The 20208-nt window shown below is 41.2% G+C and overlaps 1 protein-coding gene across 3 annotated transcripts in view; it reads right to left on the bottom strand.

Annotated features, from left to right (window-relative positions):
• Window positions 1-391: 391 nt before the first annotated feature.
• Window positions 392-20208, bottom strand: part of col4a6 (collagen, type IV, alpha 6) — a 119132-nt gene continuing 99315 nt past the window's right edge. The window contains exons 21-49 of one of the 3 annotated variants that reach the window (XM_051400415.1): window positions 20158-20208; window positions 19007-19102; window positions 18153-18310; window positions 17849-18031; window positions 17566-17749; window positions 15732-15776; window positions 13851-13922; window positions 13064-13171; window positions 12482-12700; window positions 11997-12155; window positions 9399-9569; window positions 9165-9308; window positions 8942-9064; window positions 8319-8500; window positions 8127-8190; window positions 7926-8000; window positions 7227-7334; window positions 7000-7107; window positions 6847-6918; window positions 6457-6576; window positions 6246-6362; window positions 5919-6080; window positions 5704-5802; window positions 5387-5539; window positions 4782-4898; window positions 4368-4559; window positions 4004-4175; window positions 3803-3917; window positions 392-3446 (exon numbers count right to left, since the gene is read on the bottom strand). In XM_051400415.1, the coding sequence (XP_051256375.1) occupies window positions 3186-3446; window positions 3803-3917; window positions 4004-4175; window positions 4368-4559; window positions 4782-4898; window positions 5387-5539; window positions 5704-5802; window positions 5919-6080; window positions 6246-6362; window positions 6457-6576; window positions 6847-6918; window positions 7000-7107; window positions 7227-7334; window positions 7926-8000; window positions 8127-8190; window positions 8319-8500; window positions 8942-9064; window positions 9165-9308; window positions 9399-9569; window positions 11997-12155; window positions 12482-12700; window positions 13064-13171; window positions 13851-13922; window positions 15732-15776; window positions 17566-17749; window positions 17849-18031; window positions 18153-18310; window positions 19007-19102; window positions 20158-20208 (3830 nt within the window). In that variant the 3' untranslated portion in view covers window positions 392-3185. The remainder of the gene's footprint in view (window positions 3447-3802; window positions 3918-4003; window positions 4176-4367; window positions 4560-4781; window positions 4899-5386; window positions 5540-5703; window positions 5803-5918; window positions 6081-6245; window positions 6363-6456; window positions 6577-6846; window positions 6919-6999; window positions 7108-7226; window positions 7335-7925; window positions 8001-8126; window positions 8191-8318; window positions 8501-8941; window positions 9065-9164; window positions 9309-9398; window positions 9570-11996; window positions 12156-12481; window positions 12701-13063; window positions 13172-13850; window positions 13923-15731; window positions 15777-17565; window positions 17750-17848; window positions 18032-18152; window positions 18311-19006; window positions 19103-20157) is intronic. The other 2 variants (XM_051400417.1, XM_051400416.1) reach the window with 2 other exon arrangements.

Genomic DNA, 20208 nt, shown 5'->3' on the forward strand with positions numbered 1-20208 from the left:
TCAGCTGTCATGGAAAATCAGGGAATTTAAGCTTTAAAATGACATTGTGGAAGTTTTCCAGCCTGGCAGGATTCGTGAAATTAACCAATTGAAGGTGATGTGCATCATTTTATTCCACAGCCTGGTAATAAAGGACATTATGCCACATTCAGTGTCTGATATCTGAGAACTGCCTGGTTGCACAGCAATAAAATCAGTGTCAAGTTACAAGGTGTTGATGTTTTTAATTTGCCAAGCACACAGCAATCTGATCTCAAACAATATCTTCACACCGAATAAAGCAAAACAAAACACATGTAATATTCTCAGAGGAGTTTACATGTAAAAACAGCAACAACTGGCCTTTCTCTCGTTGTTTAACGGGCAATAATTCTGCATTAGAAATTCTCAGTTAGTTTAGAGACTTTATTTCAAAGTGTGTGAGCACAGAAATACACATTACAGTAACAGACATGTTATTTCCAATTCTTGTTATGGATCCTCTTTGAGGAAAAACTGCATTTCTTTTCCGTCACTCCAGGCACTTACAGTTCATTCTTGGTTTGGAACGTGGGTAAAGACCAAACAGACAATAAAAACAGTTACGCCTGTTAAATCATCAGTGGTGAATATATTTTCCATATAAAAACACAATCCTAAAGGCATTTTTTTATTCCATAATATTTAATGTACACATCATTATCTTCCCATTCCCTCCCATCTCAGTAAATAAAACCAGGGGATAGTATCATGACTTACGTAAAATAATTACAATCTAGATTACAAAACAACAAAAGGCTGACAAAAAAAAAAGAGAGAGAAAATAAAATAAAATAAAAGTAAAATGTGACAAAGTAATAAAATCATGGCTACCAGCAGAGAGACAGAGCTATGTGCTCGACACAGTGGTCATAGTGGTTACAAGTCACCCAGTAGCTTTCACTGTCCAAAGATAATGTCAAAGAGGAGAATGTTTCACTTAATCCACACTTTTAATTTACACTGCAAACCAAAGCCAATGTAAAAAACGATAAAGTCTGATCTTAGATGTCTTTGCGCGCTACTGCAACTCAGTATTCATAAATATGGCTGCAAAATCTACATTCACAGGCAGAAAACTTCCCCCTCTTTCATATCCAAGGACAGAGAAAAGACACATAGACTGGAAAAAAAGAGAAGAAAATAAAATGAAGAGTGAAACAGCTTTATAGACTTTTGCTCTAACATACTTTGCTGGGAAATACAGGAAGCACTATGTACAGCAATAATTAACAATCTATCAGAGAGTGTGTGTTTGGTTTTCTGTTTTAAATGTAGTGTGAATGAAGGGTTTACTGGGATTTTAATAAAAAAAACACTACTTTGGTCACAACATAAAGATGAAAGCCTGTGAAGATGGAGATGTAGAGTAAAATATATGCCTGCTGATTTGACTTGTTTATTGTATATGAGTTCACATCAGTGCAATATATATATGAATGGGTGGCCTCATTCAAGTCATTCATTACGACAGTCAGCTGTTGCGGAGGTTCTGTTTTTAGAGGAAAAGTGCTGGTTAGCCGGTTTAATGCATGCAGATTAATGAGAACTTATTTTAAACGTTGCCTTTCAGTTCAACTGTCAGGGTATTGTAGCACCATAGAGTTATATATGAACGTGATAAATACAGAGACAACAGGTATGTGTAACATGACAAAAGCATAGTAAAGTTAATGCACTGCGATGGTAATTTTGCATGTTTTTTCTTCTTTCTTTGTTTCCTTAAGTTTGACAAAATATTATTAACTCAACTAGCAGATGGACTTTACCCATACAACCATAATAAAAGCTCTTATTTTGTCAAAGTAATATTTCCTGGGTCAAGAATGAACTTCCTTGCTCATCATACTTTACATGCTTTAGATAAATGTCCTAAATTCAAGGCCATCATTGGTTTAAGATAATCTATCAACTTGTAAGAGAACTATAACCTGCTTTAATCAATAAAAATCCATTAAAACAAACTTTTAGTTGCCTTTTTTTGTTGTGTATGTTTTCATTAAAAGCAGCAACTGCTCCGGGAACTCTTACTTTGAAGCTGCAATATCTGTAATATGACAGTCGACACCTGACAATGTTATTTTCTACGTTGAAATGAAAGTCGAATAATGAGCAAACATTGACATATATAGAAAAATTGCTGTTGGTCTTTTAAAATATAAAGTACTGACTGAGCAGGTAGTGTGTTTTGCTGCTTACTTTTCTTTCTTTCTCTTTCCTCCCTCAGTGTTTATACATTTTGCAGCTTTTCTCTTAAAAAAAAATGGAGTAAATACTGTAAATTGGCTTGAAAAAGTTGCACTTCAGCAGGTGATTTTCACATCTCGGATACTTTTGGACACTTTTCCTTACGTGCACGAAGACGGACATAAACAACAACAATAAGGCATCTTTCAAAAGACAAAATAGCGCACTAATTGTTCACTATGATGCTTCACTTCACCTCAAGTAGGTCTCAAATCTGAGCATAGTAATGAAATGATAACTAAAAATGCAAAACCACCTGTATGTTTTCAGAGGGTGACATTCTTAAAATAATTTGTGACATAACCGCAGTGAAAGTGGTTGTGGCCTTTTCACTCTAAGTGTGTCTGAACCAAAATCATCTACTTCAGTTTGATCAGTCCAGAAAATAATGCTAACACCTTAGATTCAGCCAAGTTTTTTTTTTTCTTAAAAAGCAGAGTTTGACTTTACTGTCTGAACTGACTCATCTGAAGCAGACCCTGGTGTGTGTGTAAGCGGTGCAGTGCTATCCAAAGGGGGTGGCACTCTCCGAGGTAGCCGAGAATGGTTCTCGCCAAAACCGTAACGAGAAAAACAGACACAAAATAAACACAAAGAACATAAACAATAGCACCATTGTCAGTGATAATCTAGAGAAGAGCAATCCCACTGGAGCCCTTCTCTTTCCATTTCCTCCCTCCAAATTTTTAAACAAGCCATTCATTTCTAAAGCAGATCAAAAACTCTAAAAACGGGGCAGGTGATGTTGTTCGACTCGATTCTGAAACCACCAGAGAAGCAGAAGAGGGGCTCATTTTCAGTCAGTCACATGTTCTTGTTTTTATAGATTTCTTTGTAAATCATCCTCCATCCTCAACACCTCCTTTTTTATTTTCCTTTGAGGTGTTAATATATCACCTCCCTCCATTCACCTCCTCCTACTACAAGATCTTGCTGCAGACTTGGCAGCGGCTGACTCTGGAGCGCTCCTGGCCTCCCTTCAGGGTCTCCTGTCCTGGCGCGTAGAGAAACTGCTGGTTGGGATCCACGGTTGTCAGCCAGAAGCTGTACTTGTTGGCGAAATAGTGGCAGGTGCCCTTGGCCCCATTGCACTCGATGAACGGCGTCGCGCGGAAATCCTCCAGGCAGGAGCCGGGAGACACCAGGGATTGACCGCCTCCCTCGGCGCCGGCTGCTGTGTGCTGCAAGGGAGAGATTTCATTCTTTATTCTTTAAAGAACCAATCACAGTGTTAGTTTACAATAACTTCCGTATAAAACCCCGGCGTAGCTTTCATTCAACTTAATGGCAGCAATGTGTTGAATGGTTTATTTATTTTTATTATTTCAAATTGCAGAAATCTAAAAAATACACGTTTTACACCTTCATATGTCATGAATAGCAACACTTTCATTAACATAGCTGTTTAAAGCCTCCCAGTTACACCATTCTGCATATATTGGTATTTGTTGCAATGCCAAATGTGAGAACACACACATTTTGGTTTCTTTTGCAGGCCTTATTATGAGAAACTTGTTATTTATAGTCAATAGTTTACCATGAGGAAGGAGTATCCTATCCAGAGACTCCTCCAGCCGGGGGGACACATGGGGATGGACAAATCCTGACTGTGGACCGCCACTGCCTGAGACGGAGCCTCACACACAGAACACCTGCAAGGAAAGGGCTAAGTTAAATATATATTCACGTGCAAACTCCACACCTTCGCACTTCACTGAGCCAACAGAGCGTGCAGTACCTGCTGATGTAAGGCTGTATCTGCTGGTCGGCCACGGGCATCATGGGTATGGACGCAGTTGTGGAGAGCCAGTAGGATTTGTCGTTGCGGCTGGCGTAGTAGCAGATCTCGCTGGGGGAGCAGTAGAGGAAGGGGATGGTGCTGAATCTAGGGAGACACGACCCTGGTTGACCTGAAGAGAACAACAGAAGAGAGGACGGTAATCGATATATGGTATGGTAATCGAGTAATGTAAATAATAGTTGTAACAAGTTACTTTTAAAAGTAATGTTACCCAACCATGTTTAGCAGCTTCCCTTATAATATAAAGGCTGAAGATCACTTGATAACACTGTAACAACATGTTATTAAAGCGTTTCCATACCGAGGTCCTGGTTGTGTGCCTTCTCCTGTCCCTCCACGTACAGCAGACTGTATCCCTCCCAAAGCTTGGCCATGCCCTGAGGACACATGGGAACCTGGGAGTCCTGGCTGTGCTTCACCAGAGTGTAGCCGATGCTGTAACTGCGGCCGACGCTGCCGGGAGCGCCGGGACGACCGGCTGAGCCAGGGAGACCTGAGGGGGAGGGAACGAGGATAAATTCAGACAGATGTTAGAATGGAGAGAAAGTCTGAAAAGTTGCTGTTAGCGGGATCGATAGTGTATTGTATGAACATAGTAATAATCCAGGTATTGACGTGGCCAGATTTATGGGCAAGAGCGTTTTTTGGGTTAGGCTATGTTTGTTTCTGAGAAATTAAAAAATATTAGCGAGAAAAGCAGGGACAGATTACTGACCTTGTTCTCCAGTGGGTCCAGGGAAACCAGGGGGTCCGGGGTCACCGGTAGTTCCAGGGAGACCAGATGATCCGGTCCTGCCAAGTTTGCCCACGGGACCGGGACGACCCTTAGGACCTGCAGCAGGAGAGTATTTTCATTTTTTATATTTCCTCTTTACTATGTTTCTGCCTCTCTGCACAGTAAAATACACCAGATTAAGACTTTATATATATCCATACAGAAGTACATATACTGTTTTATATACAGTCATCACACTGTAAAAAAATAAATACTGTTTACTGGTTAAAAAGATATTTTTGGAGAGTTAGACAAGAAGATCAATACCACTAGGATAACAAAATCAGATTTCTTGAGCTTCAGGAAGTTCAAGTTCTTTTTTTTTAACCTTTGCACAGTAGCCAGGCAAGCCTTTTCTCCTTCTTTTCAACCTCTGGCCTAGAGGCTGCCTGGCCCTAGCCTCAGACAGAGTGGAGTTTCTCATCGAACTCTTGGAAAGAGAGCAAATGAGCGTATTTCCCAAAATAGTAAAAATGATATCTCAAATGTATGCTGTTTCCTAGATGCAAGGGTAAATAACATATTTATTATTCTTAACCACTCACCTGGACGTCCGGGCAGTCCAAACTGACCGGGTTCTCCAGGGAGACCGGAGCCTCCGTTTTCACCGGGAAAACCTGCATCTCCAAATTGACGTGTGAAGTCTGGCGGTGGCAAATTCATTGTGATTCCAGGAAGACCTTTAGCACCACGAGGCCCTGGAGAGGAAAGGATGGAGAAACAGAGTGGAGGGAAAATAAATGGTGAATGTGTGAGCGTAAAAAACGAGGGGATCATGGTAAAAGAGTAAACTGCTTTAATTTCCTGAACCATCACAATGCGCTTATGAAATTCTGCCTATGGAAACTGAAGTCCTCCTTACCTTGTAATCCCTTTGGTCCTTTGTTTCCATAGTAGCCAGGCTCACCGGCGAAACCCTTGAGACCAGGACCTCCACTGTAGCCAGTATCACCTCGTTCTCCTGAAAAGCAAAAATAGTTTTATTTTTTTCTCTCTCTTTAGAAACACAAAGAAATGTTTGGGATTTTTGGCTTATGTCATATTTTTGTTAGAAGCATCTATTGAGAGCCACTTCACCTTTGAAACCGGGGCTGCCAGGGAGTCCAGACCCTCCGGGACGTCCTGGTTCTCCTTTCCCGCCGGGGGAGCCAGGGAAGCCCGGGAGCCCTGGGTCGCCTCTGTCTCCCTGGTCTGTGCCTGGACCAGGCGGCCCGGGAGGACCTGGAGGACCTTGAAAACCTGGAGGAGAGTGGAGGTTTAGAAGAAGGACAGAAGAGGAAAAGAAAGGAGTAGGAAGGAAAGAACATAGGAAAGGAAATTAAAGAAATTTGGTTTGAAGAAAGGAAAGTGAAAGGAAGGCAATATAAAAAGAAACAGGAAACTGGATTGAGGAAATATATTTACCATACTCTCCATCCAGTCCAGGGAGGCCAGGGTCTCCAGTAGGTCCGGGAATATCTGATCCCAAAGTCTCACCAGGAGGTCCGGGCCGCCCAGGGAACCCTGTGAGTCCAGGAGCACCTGACACAAAAACAAACCAGCAGTGATTATTTTGATACATAACCTTTCATCTCCATTCAATCAGCATTTCTAATTCCCTTGAAGCCTTTCTCACCTGAGTCTCCTCTCTCTCCCTTTGGTCCGGGGTAACCTGGACCTCCTGGGTAGGAGACGCCTCTCTCTCCCTTCAACCCTGGAATACCAGGGGAACCTGGACGACCTCCTGCACTCACACCTGGATACAAATACAACAAAATGGTCAACAGTTCATCTTCAACATCTGAAAAATAGTTAGAAAAGTGCTGTCACTGCTGTTTCTTATGGTAGGGTTCATGAAAACAGTCATTTTCTATGTCTATGTGGGTTGTGCTTTGTCTCATGGGCTGTTTCATGCTTCCTGGGGACCGTGCAGACAGTGTGTGCCATACTGTTTTAAAGATATTGTGGTCAGATAAGGTTGAGCGTGTCACCATAGAAAGACTGGTGTGTGTAATGAAGTCCTTACCTGGGGTTCCAGGGAGACCTTTAGGTCCAGGGAGGCCATTAAGTCCATCCAAACCAGGGGATCCGGACAAACCTGCAAAAACACAACGGAGTTACAACCCTGCTGTTACCTCGGATCATTTGGAAACAGGAAGTGAACTAATGTGCCTCTCACCTTTGGCTCCAGGACCTCCAGGACTTGCAGGCAGACCAGGAGAACCATCTAGTCCTCTTCTTCCTGGGTAGCCAGACTGGCCCTTCGGCCCGGGGAAACCAGGGGAGCCTGAGGGGAGACAAGGCAAACATGTTACTATCTGATGGTGACTCTCTCTGGTGTCTTGAAGGAAATATGGAAACTGGTCATGAGAGTTTTTTTTTTGTCACAGTAGTGGTCTCTCTCACCCATTATTCCAGGCCGTCCTCCTTCACCAGGAGCTCCCTTCGCTCCAGGGAAACCTGGACCTCCTGGGAAGCCGTTGTCACCGGGGGAGCCGTCATTTCCACGGCCACCTGAGGAGCAAGAGATCAGTCTGGTAGGTAAGATCCTTTCAGGATGTGTTAATGTTTTAAAAAGGTGGAAAAATCTAAAGAGTTTGGAAATCACCCCTTTGACAAAGTGTGATAATAGAAAATTAATCCAATAGTGCTCCAGTTTATTTCAAAGAAACAGAAATTAGGTTTTTGTATGTCACCTCTGCATTTGAAAATAAGGTAAGACTGAGAACTATATTTTTACAGAATACCAAGTGTTTCCTGTGTTTAAGGCACATCAAATTTCTTTGGAAGCACTGAAGGAATGCTTAATTGCTTGTAAAACTGAAACTGTAGTCTGGTAGAACAGTGTATGCATTTAAATGTATTAAAAGGATCCATTGTAAGAAAGAAACAGGAAGGCGTAACATCCAGACACAGTTTGGGAGCTGTGTGAATACCATAAATACTTACAATAAGACTTTGCATGTTTTGTAGAAAAAATGTGAATACACAAATGGTGGATTTTAGGTTTTAAATATGCTGTTTAAAGGAGTTGCTGATGGTCACTCAAGAGGTACACTTATTTTTGGGTAAGAGGCGGTTGCTTTTACCAAAAACCAGTCTTACCTGGGAAGCCTGGATCTCCTGGCTGGCCTTTAGCTCCTGGACCTCCAGGATAACCGAATGTATCCCCGGGTTGACCTGAGAAACAAAACATGTGAGTCAGCAGCTGATTAATGTATTAAATTATTCATAAACAGATGTGAGGTTAGATAGATTTGACAGAAGTAAGTTTCTTGGTGTGTGTGGCCCGATGTTAACACTCACCTTTGCTGCCAGGCCGACCAAATTCTCCAGGGTTGCCAGGGAAACCAGGTGCGCCGTCGTCACCCTGAAAGACATCAGAACTTGAATCTCACTGGCTGAACTTGCAGCATGTTTACGTTTGTCTCTGTGTGTGTGTGTGTGTGTGTGTGTGTGTGTGTGTGTGTGTGTGTGTGTGTCTGTATGTTTTCTTACCCTTGGTCCAGAGGTGCCGGGGAAACCCACGATTCCAGCTTCTCCCTTCGGTCCGGGGAAGCCTGGAGATCCCGGTCTCCCAGGAAACCCAGGCTGTCCCGGCTGTCCTTTGCTCTGCTCAGCATAACCAGGAAGTCCAGGCAGACCCTGACGACCAGGCAGACCTGGCAGACCTTTGTCACCTAAGACCAGGCACAGTGTAAAAATCAGAATTAGCTCATCAGAAAATGACAGATTTGTAACTAAGAGTTCAAATTGAAGGTAGTACTAGGTACTCTAGTATAAGTAAAATTTTGTCAGTAAAAATGATGACACACTGTTATAGATTAAACTTTCCAATGACTGTATTTAATACTGCTTGTATATTGATGCATCAGTAAGAATCTAGTACATGATAAATAAACTAAGCTAATACTTATGTGCTTTTATTAGTGTAAATACCAGAAGCTCATAATAAAGACACTATATTTAAATTATATACCTAAGTCTATCCTGTGATACTCTGAAGGATTGAATTATGAGTAATGAGTAACTTTTTGTTGGGCTGCCTTGAACACAATATCATGTTTTACATACACAGTCTAGTTTTCAGCTATTAATAGTAAAACAGGAAGTAGCGTTACCTCTGGGTCCGGGGAATCCAGGAAGGCCGCTGCCTCCGTAGGTTCCGGGTTCTCCTTTCTCTACCAACTCTGATCGAAAAGGAGGAGCGGGCAAGCCGGGGAGACCGGGGTATCCTCTGTCACCTACAAAAGTAAAACCAAGTGGGTGATAATGTAACTCACAGACTTCAGATGAGTCTACTCGACCGTCTCCTGGCCTTGTCCTTGATCTATGATGCTCTACCTTTCTGTCCGGGGTATCCGGGACCACCGGAGCGTCCGTCTCTTCCGGGTCCACCAGCCAGTCCTTTCCCTCCAGGAAACCCTGGGGTTCCAGGGCGACCTGGCAGTCCAGGGAAACCCATAAGTCCTGGGAAACCCCTGTCGCCTGTGGAAAGACACAGATAATCAGAACATTATTTTCTCTGCAAGGAGATGTTAGAAGTAAGAATGATGATCACAAGTAGCTTCAGCCTACCCTTCCTTCCTGGTATTCCTGGGATTCCGTCTACTGTTCCTGGTCCTGGAGGTCCAGGGGGTCCTCTTGGCCCGGGTGTTCCAGAGGTGCCGGGCAGTCCTGGGGTTCCCTTCATTCCAGCAGGGCCTGGGAAACCTGGGTCTCCTCGTTCTCCCTTGCGACCAGGGAAACCTGGTGGGGGACGGATGATTGACAACGAAAACAAGACAAGACTTAGTCAGACACTGGTCATAAGCTACACTTAACAACGAAATATGGGCAAGAATCTAAATATTTCTATCTAAAAAACTGTATTAATAGAAAAATATAAAATAACGTAAATATAAATTTCACTTATTCAGACGCACAAGATATAAAATGAAGAAAAATTAACTTACCTCCGACACAACAAAATCAATTTATGAATTATTTCTATTCACATCGACACACACATACACACAACAACAATGTAAACACACGTGTTCCATTACATTGTTTCATTGTCTTGTTTAGGCTGCAATTGCACTTGGGGAACAGATACAAGCACAATGTGGCAAATTTCATCCTAATATGCGGGGATTTCAAATGTTCAAACGTTTTTCTAGATCAAATCTTCACCATTTAATTAAAAGATATAAGAAACTCAAGTGCAATTCCAGACTGAATTAGCGAGGTACAACCGCCTAGTGTTTGTTTGTCCTACAGGATAGCATACTACTGTTCACATTCTTAAAAAGAGAACCCATTTTCAACCCATCCATGCAGCTATTTGTCTAACGCTGGGATGAGTTGAAAATACCTTTTTAAGAGCGAAGAAAATGCCTCTACGGTCATTGATTCAGCGACATTGTTAAACAGCATTTGCGCCAAAAACTTGAGCTGTCACACAAGCCTTATTGCAACACATCTAATACAGATTACACGTCAAGATGTAATTGGACTACGGGGGGTTAGTACCAGCTGCAAAAACAAAACCAAACATCAGCAGTCACATTTACTGAGAGAACTTTCTGTTTCTCAATCTCTCACAGCCAAAATGTCCATCCTAAACCATCATTAAGGGATTTAATTTGGTTTAATCTATCAGTCAATGTGATGCACTAATGTTATAATCACTTGCTTCACAAGTCATTTAAACGCATGAATATATATCTTTAACACAACAGATATGACTGAGCTTGTATTGCAATTGGAGTAACACAACAACGATCACATATTCTGCCTCATTTACTGGAGGAGAGGAAGCAACGTTATTTTTTCTTTAAGAAATTAGAATATTGTTGCATAAGTTTTTGAATTCTTTCCAAGGTTTAAGAGTCAGTTGCCAAAGGCCATTAGGTCAAATAATACGTTGTTGCATATTAAACCTGTAAGATAAAGAACAATCAAATACGAACACCAGGAAAGTTCATGTGACTTCAGTGATTTGGTGACCAAACACAGAATCTCAGAATGTTTCCACAAGTGCAACAACTAACCACCTAGAAACAAGCTCAAGAACAAACTTTCTATCTCAGCCTTATGCCAGCATGGATGAGATGTCCTTAAAGTGCTTGGAAAAACATTTAAATTTGAATCTACATTTCCATAACAACTTGGCAGCTCCACATGCTGAGGAAGGTGGCGTGATGCAATCAAAGGACATCAGGGAACCATCAAGAACTACCTGCTCGCAACTGCATATTAACTGTCACTCTGATTAACAAATAACAAAGAGACAGATTCATTATCTTAATCAAGTTATTTTCAAAGCATACTGCAATGAGCTGAACTACAATATGAAAAACAAAGTGTATATTCCTGAAATGTGAGCCTTGCTAGCTTCCACATAATAAGTTGATCGTTCACTCGATTCCAGAAAAGAATAACTGACTGATTTTTACTGTATTTTCATGAAAAACAATGATAATTTTCCTCCATTTGTTCAGAAAAACAGGCCCTAACACTGACTGGCTGCAAAATGAATCAAATTGTGGATGGAGATGGACATGTTGTGGCTGTACAGATGAGAAAAGGAGAGCAGGCAGACACTTTGAGGAACATTGCAGTTCAAGCGTTTGGTCTAATGCACGAATAGCAGGAGGATTGAGGGATGGAAGCAAAGGGTGGGTGGATGGATGGGTGGATGGATAGATGGATGGATGGGGGAGAGAGTGTCTCACCTTGGCAGCCTATAGCGAATGACCCAACACCAAGAAAAGGATGGAGGGATGAGAGGATGGATGGAGATAATGGTGGTGGTATGTAGGAAGGAGGGAGGAAAGGAGGAAGGAACAGAGGACAAAGAGACGCACAAAACAGGAGATGGAGACATTCTTTTGGGTGATGCAGAGTTTAAATAAACAACAAGAACAAAACAGGCAACTCTGGTGTCTGATTCGTAAATGGAGAATTGTGGAAGAAATACAGTGAAAAGAAGGGAGGAATGAGCCAACACTGGTAAAAGTGAAGGAATGAGTAGTGAAAGACAACAGCCAATAATAGTTTTTCCTTCTTTTACTATAAATCAAGCTACAAATAACTAGACATATCCATGATTTCTCAAATACAGAACATCAATTTCTACAAAATTAAACAGAAGTCTGGTTAGCCATGCGGCGAAACACGCTTTTCCCTCACCTGGTGATCCGCTCAGCCCCCGGTTGCCAGGATTTCCAGGACGACCGGGGATGCCACCAGTCGGATCGCCGGGAGGTCCGGGAGGACCGGGAATACCATTATTGCCGTCGACTCCACGCTCTCCCTTCAGTCCAGGAACACCGTAACGGCCGTCACCACCTGACAGAAGAAGAAAGAATCGGTCACACATTTTACAGCAGCTGCTTCCACTACTGATGCCACTAAAACTTCTAATACTACTTCTAATACAACTACTTGTTGCCAGTTTAGGTAGACCTAGCTAAAAAGAATGAAGTCTAATACAGTCCTGCAATAAATCACAACTTCATGAGTGATAATAACGTGGTGCTGTTGAACTGTATTACGTTACACACACAGTTGTTTCTGTTATTTAGCCAACCCACATTGATAAATGGGTTGGAATAAACAATAGAAACACCTGATTAAAGAAGGTAACAATTGGAGTCTCTCTGTCTCAGACCCACCAGGTGATCCAGGTCCTCCTGGTGTCCCGGGCTGACCCTTGTCTCCAGGGATTCCTGGTAAACCATCCCGTCCTGGACGTCCAGGTGTGGCTCCCAGTACCTCTCCGGGCTCGCCCTTGCCTCCAGGACGCCCTGGAACACCATCCTTCCCCTTGGCTCCGTCAAAACTCTGTCCTGGAGAACCCGGAACTCCAGGGTCCCCTCTGGGTCCAGGGAAACCTGCATGGAGGAAACAGCAGAGGTGATTAAGAAGGGAGATTGAAATCAGAATCACTTTATAATACTATCAGTGATAAAGTGAAAGCACTGTAACAATGAGTTCATAAAACTGTCTCTGAATCTGAAAGTATCAGATTATCTTCAATAAATCTACAGCCCAGATGACTGTTTATGTAAGTATGGGAAATAACAGCTCCCTGCCAGACAGTACTAGCCCTGATTGCACTCTGGAAGTACTACAGTGTGTGAATGTGCCATGTAGTGTAAAAGCACTTTGAGTGGTCGGATGACTAAGAAGGCGCTATAAAAGTACAGTCCATTTACCATTTACCATTTATAGACCGGGCCACCATGCAGGTTTACCTTGTGGGCCAGGCTGGCCTCCAAAACCGGGGTCTCCTCTCTCTCCTTTGGCACCGTCAAACCCTGGACGCCCAGGGCCTCCTGGGAAACCTGGCTGACCTTTAGGACCTGACAGGTGCAGACAGACATGACTTCAATTAGTATAATTCATTTTGATATAATTGAGTTTGTCAGACACTCTGATGTAGTAATGAGTACTTTATTTTTTTTACTAAGTATATTAATGTCTCATTTGTGCTTCCATACAAAAGTTACTAAACCTATAAGAGAATCTAGTTAAGCTTTTACATTTGTTGGTCTATAAATCCTCTGGTGAACAGGAACTGATGTGTTTTATGTTTTGTTTGTAACAAATAGAAGAGGAACTGTGTAGCCCGAACAGACCAAGAAAAAACTGCTATAGAAAATCAAATATTATCACTAGAAAACAATAATCATACATCAAAACTTTCCAGGTTATTGTACAGGTATAAGGTGTTTCCAGTGGCACACAGGGAAATGAATCTGTTCCTTTGGGTTATTTAATATTACCAAAACATGACTGTTCTTGGAGCCCTTCCTATTCCCAAAAAGAACATAAACAAAGCAATAGAAATTGACATAACAACTACAAAACCTTTGACACATATGTGTATGTATAAAACTAAACAATGTTCTCCAGAGCAGAAAAAAAACTAACATTTAAGGCACAGTCTTAACCCTTACATATTCTTTTTAAATGAGATGAAACAATACTCAGAAGTTCATATAAAATTACAATCAGTGTAAAACACTTGTTGAATTGTACCTGGTCCTCCAGGAAAACCAGAGTAACCGGGGTCTCCAGCCTCGCCAGGTATGGAGCAAGGTAGCACTTGGCCTGGTAGCAGTCACATGGAGGTTAGTAATCACACTTCATATACTTTAACATACATATGACATATACAGTGAACACTTGGGCACACAATAGAAACATTAGCTACTTATTCCTTCCATATAAGACATAACTACAAACTTCTCTTACTAGGTCCTACCAGACCTGGTCCAAATAAAATTACAAACACTTATATGGTTACATTTTTCAAAGATAAAAACATAAAAACTATTTTTTGTACTTGAATTGTCCAGTTAGGATAAAGCCAATCACAGAGATGGAGAAAGTTAAATGCTGTTATAGGTGTTAAAATAGTATTTGACCCAGGTCTGAATCACAGTAAGTACTGACAAAAAAGAATGCTATATAAGGCAGTGCTCCATTATTCTAGGATATTGACAGCTACCAAAACAACACTAAAAAGTAGAATACTATACACAATATTCCTTTAACTTCCTCTTTTTAACACTGAAGACAGTAAATTCTTGTCTTTTGCAACATTGATTGTCTGTCGCCTCCACTCATGCCATTACTGCTCTCAAATGAAAGACTTCCACTGAGGTTAATCTGAGTTAAACTGTGAGGATTATATTGTGTTGGAGGTTTAATGGCGTTAGTAGCAAATTCATCACAATGAAGGGGCAGTTCAAAAACAAATTAGAGGATGATGAACAGAATTAGAAAAGTTATAAATTAAATTTTGTGTCCGGGGATCAATTCTATGATTTCAATTACCCCCCCACCCCCTCCCTCCCCAACCCTCACTGGTTAAAAGCACTTAGCAGAGGCAGGGCTTGAGAACATGCGCCAAGTTTCAGCAGCATTGATTGGAGGAAGAGGAGAGCATGACCAGCTGCGGCAGTCCGATGATTGGACGTTTAAAAAAGGTTTCTCCCGGGAAGACTCGACCGCCAATCATCGACTGACTCTGCCAGAGTGGAATCCCTGAGACGCAGGGAGCGAGAGGCTTCCATCGGCTCCGTCATGAACAAATGATTGACAGTGAGCTTATTGTTTTCAGAATGCAAAAGACTATATTTCCCAGAATTACTAGCCCAAGTTTCCAATGAAATTATCTGCCTACCAACCTTTCTTTCTCGATCAACAGTGACTTTTCTAATCACGTGTTCACACTGCGAACAATGGATCAGTTAGTCACTGAAATACTTGTTATTTCACAAAAGAGTTTCTTTATTTATGTTTTTTTTCTTTGTCTTGCTCTTCTCATCGACTCTGTTTTAACAAAATACGATGTCTGGTACTTCCACGCACTCAAATCTGATGACATTTGGCTTGTTTGTCAATTGAGTTTTTGAGTGTTTAACTCTTTTTCATTTATAACTAATAAGACATTTTTCTGACTTGCTTATTTAGTGACAGAAATTGCATATCATAAAGATATAAAGACGTTTTTGAAATATGAAATTAAGTTTTTTATGATCTGGAATCAAATTTGTATGATCTGAAACTGCAAGTGGGAGTCCTTTAACCAGAATACAGTAACCTGTCAACCAAGTTGCCTGCAGTGTGAACACATGGTTAGATACTATGTAACAATTACTGAATAAAGTTGGGTAAAACTCTGCATAGCACTGTTTATTTCCATTTTATGATGTCTCCAATGTCATTTTCCTGTCTGGCCAACATGTGAACATGAGTAAATCTATTAGGTTCTACTGTTTCTGCAAGCGGTGTGCTTTGCTTGAGGGATATTTTATGAATCCACCAGTGGCTGGGCTGCCTATAAAACTAAAGCTACAAATTCTGTCCCAGCTTCGTTACTCTGGCTGGTGGATAAAAAAGTAATTTACCCACCCGTTCCCTCTCCGGCGTCATTAACCCTTCCACAGCTGTTTTCACCTGGACAGATACACATGCACAAGGAAGGTCAGAGAGATGGGTGGATGGATGGAGAGAGAGAGAGAGAGAGAGAAGGGAGAAAGAGAGAGAGAGAGAGAGAGAGAGAGAGAGAGAGAGAGAGAGAGAGAGAGAGAGAGAAGATGGCAGCATACAAAGCCAGTCAGGGTCATTTGCATGCGCCAATAAAGCAATAAAATTAATTTTTCATCAAACAGATATCAGCAAATCAGCAATCAGTTCCATTCAATTAATTCAAGGCTCATTCAGTTAAGGCAAAAGCATAACAAAATAATTGCTTCAATGTAAAAGTGCTTAAAATAGGTTATTCCACTCAATGAGGAGAGAAACAGAGAGTGCGAGACACTGGCTAAGAGCTAGTGACAGATGTAACAAAATGGCGACAAAACTGCAGCTAACTTTGCAACTCTTGCTTTGTCTCTCCTCTTTTTCTCTCAGCTCATGTGAGTGACAATAACCTTCATATTAAGTGCAAATCAGTTGTTCAGTATTAGCATCATGGTATGAGAGCACACATTCATACTGAAGATGAGTGGCCAGCTGCTGCTGAGGAGGACTTTGTGTCATTCAGTCTCAGAGAAGAAGAGCAGAATAAAAGGAGGCCACTGGTGTCATTTAGCTACTCTACTTATGAATGTACTATATTCTGTATGTACTATATTCTAGGTCTAGCTTCCCACAATCATTTTGCATCTTCGATTAATTGACTCCTCTATTGTAGGGGGTTTTCTTTACAGACAGAGATTGACCTTTGTTCCAGTTAAAAAAGAGATCAATAACCAAAAAACATATATGGGGTTTTTTCCTGGCATTACACGTCCCCAAACTTACTTTTATTGCTAAAACTAAACCTAAAATAGCCTGTTGTGGCCATAATTTATCCCACAGTTTGTCTTTAAAATTCTGACTGTGTTGAGTTGTTCTAATTTCAGGTAAATACTGTAATAATTTAACAGAAGTTTAAAGTTCCCATTTTGTATTTACACATTCTTAAATAATCAAAAGTAGATGTGTTTCTACTTAAAAAAAAATACTATCTTTTTTATTCTGAACAAGAATGAGATTACTTCCTTTGAGGGAAATAAGATAATATTTGCAACTGAGCTGACCCCCAGCAGCACAAATATAAAGTAAAACACCAGCATTATCTTTTAAAAGTCAATCAAACAAACAAACACACTTCTCACTTCCTCTGAGACTAAACAAGCACAGTAGCTGTTACGCAATCAGCATTGAAATCTCATCATTGTGCGTCAATCAGTCAACTAACAAAGCAGTTTATGGATTATAGATTATTGGCTGCAGAAAGTGTATAAGCACATTAATGGAGACCATTAATCATGTAGTTAACAGTATGCTGCTGTAGCTGAGGCATGGAGGGCAGGAAGCTGCTTTGGTAGAGAAAACCAGGTCCTGGAGAGTTTGACTGCTTCAGCAAAGCAGATAAACCAGGAGCTGTTTGTCCCCTAGAAACATCCTCTAATGGTTTAGGGTGTTAGGATGAGGTTGCTATGGTAACTACAGTACACAGAAGATGGACGGTGATCGGATGGGATGGATGTGTGGCTCGGAGGTTTGACCCTGTCAGGGGGAGAATACGACGAAGAATCCACACTTTCTTTCTCGCTTATTCTGTCTCTCAAAGTCACATTCATGAACACACACACACACATACATACATACACACACACACACACACACACACTCACTCACACACACTAACACCCAACATTTCTTTTGCTTCCGATGTTCCTTCGTCAGCATCACTTACCTTTTGGTCCGGGTAAACCTGGTGGGCCTGGTAACCCAGGTATACCGGGGTCTCCGGCATCTCCGCGGAAGCCGGGCGTTCCGACGTAGCCAACACCGGGATCTCCAGGGGCGCCAGGACGACCCTTAGGCCCTGGGAACCCTGGGAAACCTTTCTCCCCATATGTGCCAAAGCCAGCGTCACCCTGGAGAGGAAAAATTGTTTAAAAATCATCCTTTGTACACCTTCTTTTGAGAACTTGCTAAAACATGCACCTTTAGACACTGTGTGTGTAAGCACTCACAGGGGGTCCAGGTCCTCCGGGGAAGCCAGGCAGTCCGTCTCTGCCAGGTTTCCCAGTTTCACCTGTAGGTCCTCTGGGACCAGTAGCGCCAAGCTCTCCCTTTACCCCCAAACCCAGAGTGGGATAGTAAGAGTCCCCCTTCTCTCCCTTACGACCAAAGTAACCCCTGTCACCAGCACGACCCTGCAAAAGGACAGAAATTATAGATTTTTATAAAGCTTGCATTACTTAAGAAACCTTTTTAAATACCATAACACCATAAATGACTCTTTATTTAAAATTGTGATAAAACAATTCTACTTACAGGAGGTCCCTGAACGCCACCAAAACCGGGTGAACCGGAGTCACCAGGCTCACCCTTTCTTCCAGGATAGCCAGGGTTGCCATTGCTTCCTGGGACGCCAGGTAAACCAGGCAACCCTGAGGTGCCTCCTCCTGCGCAGGCACAGTCGCCAGGATCACCTGGAGGATGGAGGAAACGGGACAACAAGGATGGCAGAAAGTAGAAAGGAAGATAGAAGATGAATAAAAGAATGGAACGAGGGAGGAGGGGATCCAAAATTATTTGTGTGCAGAAAGGAATGTCCAAAATTCAACTTCTTTACTCAAATAAAAGTAAAAAGGTACAGGCTCTGAAATGTACGTAAAGTATGAAAGTAAAAAATACTTCACGTCTTGATTTCTCTGAGGAACATTTCTACTGGCTGTTTCTGTGCAAAGCTAACTGAAACTTCATATAAAGTCTGCCTCTCCTGCCAGTTTTGTCTTGTTACGTCGTTGTTATGTACATCATGCATGATGTTGGGAAGGCTTGCAATGATGCAAAAATGCATTAAAACTAAACTAACAAGCCTGTTTTGAAGAGGTATAACAATATGTATATAAATATGTTATTTTCTATGTACATTCAGTACTTATGAAGTATATATGAAAAGAATGTGGATATTAATATGATTTGGAATATGATATGATGATGGAAAAATACTGTTTCATTCATTATATTTTTCTGTGTCTTATCTGTTTTCATGTTTCTTTTTTATGTTTTGTGTGGACCCCATAAAGAGTAGCCGATGTTCTGCATTAATTAATGGGGATCATAAGAAATTCGTAAGAAAATCATAATTTCTTGTAGAGGATATTCAGCCAGTATGTGTGTACCTCTAAAGCCTTTGTATCCTGGGCCACCCGGTTCTCCTCTGGCGCCAGGCAACCCGGGCTGTCCAGGAAAACTAGAGGGGATACCTGAGGGAGAACCTGCAAGCAAACACATATATAAAGTTAAAACGGTTAGAGGTTAAAATGGTCAATTAGGCACAAATCCTGTGTTGTTTAGATTTCACACAGTCTGAACTTAAGCTGAATTGCACTGAGTGATGTAAGATGTAAAAACAATGGATATGTGTAAAGTTCTTGTCTTGAAGGAACTTATTTTTATGCAAGTCACACCTGAATATTTATATAATATAAACAGGAAACCGGCACAGTGCAAGTGCAGCTTGGTGTCACAGTGTGAAATCAGGATTAGTCTCTTTTTATCAGCATGTAATATGAAAGAGTTTAGCTGCTGCTGCAAGATGACAGATGCTTATTTAAGAAAGCATTAACTTGTTTATATTGTGTTAAAATATAAAACAGAATTGTACTTAGCATGAACCAATTCAGTGATTTTACATTATTATGGCTTAAGAGCTACTTGACACAAGCAGCATGTATAGGCTGTTGCAGTTTGGCACCTACAAAAACAAAGGAAACAAACTGCTAACAATATACACTCGTCTTATTATTTTGGGTCCAGTAAAAAAGTAGTCAACTTACTACTGATTTAAGTAAATTTGTGCAGCTGCAAGAAAGATTTTGTTGAAATATTTTAAATATCTTCCTGACAAACTGAGAAAAAAACAAGTGTTTATTTTTTGATTATGATGATTATTACCATTATTACAATTTTTTTTTTTTTTTTAATTTTTTAGTTTGTGTAATATTTTTCTTTATTTAAAAAAAATCGTTGTTTGCCATGCTAAATGTCCATGTAAAATCAGTGAATTTATGTTTACACCAGGCGACACCATGTGGCCAAAGATGAGAAAAGCAGCTTGGAGTAGAGAGACCCTCCTATCCAAGTCTGAAGCCTCGGCTCTTCTCAGCTATACTTACCACCGCACCCTCCGCAGAGTATAGCGTAAATAAAAAGCATTTCGGCAGCTTAGACACTGCCTGCTGAAAGTTGTGTTTGTAGTTTTGAATTTTGCTTGGTAGACTGAATATTGCCATGGCGATCATAGCAATATGGCCACCTTTAGGATACCTGCCTTCGGGACCCACCAACTCAGGAACGATGACACAGGGACCAACGGCAAGGC

The sequence above is a fragment of the Dicentrarchus labrax genome, unplaced genomic scaffold (assembly GCF_905237075.1).
Source record: "Dicentrarchus labrax unplaced genomic scaffold, dlabrax2021, whole genome shotgun sequence".
Classification (NCBI taxonomy): Eukaryota; Metazoa; Chordata; class Actinopteri; family Moronidae; genus Dicentrarchus; species Dicentrarchus labrax.